Here is a 2,937-nt window from a genome sequence, read left to right on the forward strand (position 1 = left end):
TATATACACATTTACTTGACTCCATACAGCCTTAGCACTGCCTTTACTAAAAAGTTAAATAGTTGAACACTTCTAAGCACCAGTTCACAAGGTCCAGTAATAAGAATAGTTGGTGTGTTGTTAAACGTTTAGTTGTGTATGAAGATTGTAGTTTATATTAGTGAAATCGCCTGATCTGTTATTGTGAGACCCTTTTTTCGAGGATTTACATATTTTGAATTGTTTCCTTTTCAGTAAAATCTTACATAAAGAGTCTGGACCTTCTTACCTCGCCCGTTTACGTGAACAAGTTAGCAATCTTCAGATGTACAGCATATATCGGTGCACCCTATGGTATTACTGACTTAGTATGGTTTGAACGAAAGCACAATGACACAAATATACGTGTGAAAAAAGTAAACGTTCAATCACATGGCAAGTGTTTAGTTCCAGTAGTGTCAATTTATAATTATACTGTAAAAGAGGGGGACGTTGATGAAACAGAAATCTCGTGTTTTGTGAACGGTGCATCAATGACTAAATTACTCATCAACAAAACAGGTAGATGATTTTTTTTATCTTCCTTAACGCTTTAACATATTTTTGTCCTTTCACGTCTTATTCAGCGCTAATGCGGCTTCTCCTGAAACAATATTTCTGGTTCAATTATACCTTCCAATGGATTTGTACATCCACCCACGGTTACATTGACAAGTATATTTATCCTTGATAGTTGAACACTTCTAAGCACCAGTTCACAAGGTCCAGTAATAAGAATAGTTGGTGTGTTGTTAAACGTTTAGTTGTGTATGAAGATTGTAGTTTATATTAGTGAAATCGCCTGATCTGTTATTGTGAGACCCTTTTTTCGAGGATTTACATATTTTGAATTGTTTCCTTTTCAGTAAAACCAAGTTTATATATTTGCATTTCACGATTCTGGATACATTTAGTTGAGATAAGAAGCTGCTTCCTGTAAGAGCCCTGCATCCACAAATACATTCCATATTCCATGATCTGAATAACATCTTACTTATGGCGGAAATTGTAGTGGAAAAGTCGCGTACAAGCACGGAAAAGCGAACTTTCTTATAGATACATACACACATATGCACGAGCGCAGTACTCACAAACGTACGCATGTACACAAGCACTCATATATGCACATACTCACGTACGTACGCATGTACACATGCACGCATATATGAACGTACTCACGTACGTACTCACGCATGCATGCACACGTGTTTAGTTAAAATTGGTTCCAGCAATTTGACAAAAGGAAAATACTTCATAAGAGTGCTTCAGTTTATCTGACTGACATAATTTAATACTAGTACATATTTCAGAGTTGAAGAGCTAGTGGTAGGAAAATGTATTGCGTGGCAAAGAAATAAACAAAGACATCTATAAAGAAAAATTTTCAATACCAGTATAAAAGATTTATATTTAAAAAGTAACAAAATTTATAGACTGAATTTCTGTTCAAGATCCAATTTTGATCATAGCTTTCGATTGTACCTCTTGTCATACATATACACATTTTGCTTTGATTTCACTTTCCAATTGGCTGGGAAAAGAGCTGCTTTGAAAACTAAGATAAAAACTTAAATGTTATATTTCCATATATTATTTTGTTTAAAATTTTTTAATTGTTATTTATAGAAATTGAAGAGGAACGACGCGGAGAAACAAATACTATAGGTATCTTTTATCCTTTCACTTTTGCTTCCTTCAGTTATTATACTGTGGCCTTGCTGGAGCACTGTCATAGATGGTTTTCGTCGAACAAATCGACAGCAGTACTTATTGTATCGTTCTCTATTGCTGAACTGATAAACTGCTGGCGCGTAAACAAATCAACACTGGTTCTTCAGTGGTGGTCGGGAACACACACTGGGACACACTCACAAATACACACATACATACATGCACACATAGAGACACAGCTTTATAAGTGAAAATGCCATCGCTGTTGACTTTGCCTTCTATCCTTTCACGACGATGAAATAAGTACCAGTTGAATACTGGCGGCGATGTAATGATGCGCGCGCGCGCACACACGCACACACAGAGACACACACACACACGTACACACACATACAGAAAAACACACCTACCACACACGCACATACATTCACACATGTACACACACATACGCACACATGCACACACACATTCACACATGTACACACGCATACACACACATGCACACACACATTCACACATGTACACACACATACACACACAGCGACTTTTACTCTATACTGGAATATTTAAAGTCATAAATCCGTTTAATATATACAAGCAGATGTCGACTTCAGTGTAATTCGAACTTATAATGTAACCAATACATATTCTGCATCCCGAAGGAGTTTTTATGTGGTAAATAGCAGCTAAATCTCCCTCATACCTATTCTATTGTCATAAAAAAGGAAGTTACATTGGACTATGAAGTCTTACATATAAAATATGAAGAAAAAACACTAATGAAATATCTCTCTAATTATATCTTTCCATTAAAAAATATGTATGATTCTGGTTAATATAATTCAAACCATGTCTGAGACAGGTTGGTTACGGAAGGAAAGTCTTCGATCATAGATTAATGTTATCACGAATGATCTTAAGATCAACAACATAATTCCACTGGCTCCAGCAATTTGACTAAAAAGAAAAAAATACTTTATGAGAACGCTTCAGTTTATCTGAAATAATTAAATACTAGTTCACATTTCAGAATTGAGGAGCTAGAAGTAGGAAAATATATTGCGTGGCAAGTAAACACCGAAATAAACAAGAACACCGTCTACAAAGAAAATTTTTCCAATACAAGTATTAAAGATTTATATTAAACAAAGTAACAAAAATTATAGATTGAATTTCAGTTCAAGATCCAATTTTGATCATAACTTTCGATTGGACCACTTCTCATATATATATATATATATATATATA

General features: G+C 34.8%; 1 protein-coding gene across 4 annotated transcripts in view; it reads left to right on the forward strand.

Annotated features, from left to right (window-relative positions):
- LOC106880715 (uncharacterized) overlaps positions 1-2,937 on the forward strand; it is a 35,924-nt gene that overhangs the window by 4,490 nt on the left and 28,497 nt on the right. For 3 of the 4 annotated variants that reach the window (XM_014930793.2, XM_014930792.2, XM_014930794.2), the window contains exons 3-4: positions 235-540; positions 1,645-1,683. In XM_014930793.2, the coding sequence (XP_014786279.1) occupies positions 235-540; positions 1,645-1,683 (345 nt within the window). The remainder of the gene's footprint in view (positions 1-234; positions 541-1,644; positions 1,684-2,937) is intronic. The other variant, XM_014930795.2, reaches the window with a different exon arrangement.

This window comes from Octopus bimaculoides, chromosome 20, assembly GCF_001194135.2.
Source record: "Octopus bimaculoides isolate UCB-OBI-ISO-001 chromosome 20, ASM119413v2, whole genome shotgun sequence".
Classification (NCBI taxonomy): domain Eukaryota; kingdom Metazoa; phylum Mollusca; class Cephalopoda; order Octopoda; family Octopodidae; genus Octopus; species Octopus bimaculoides.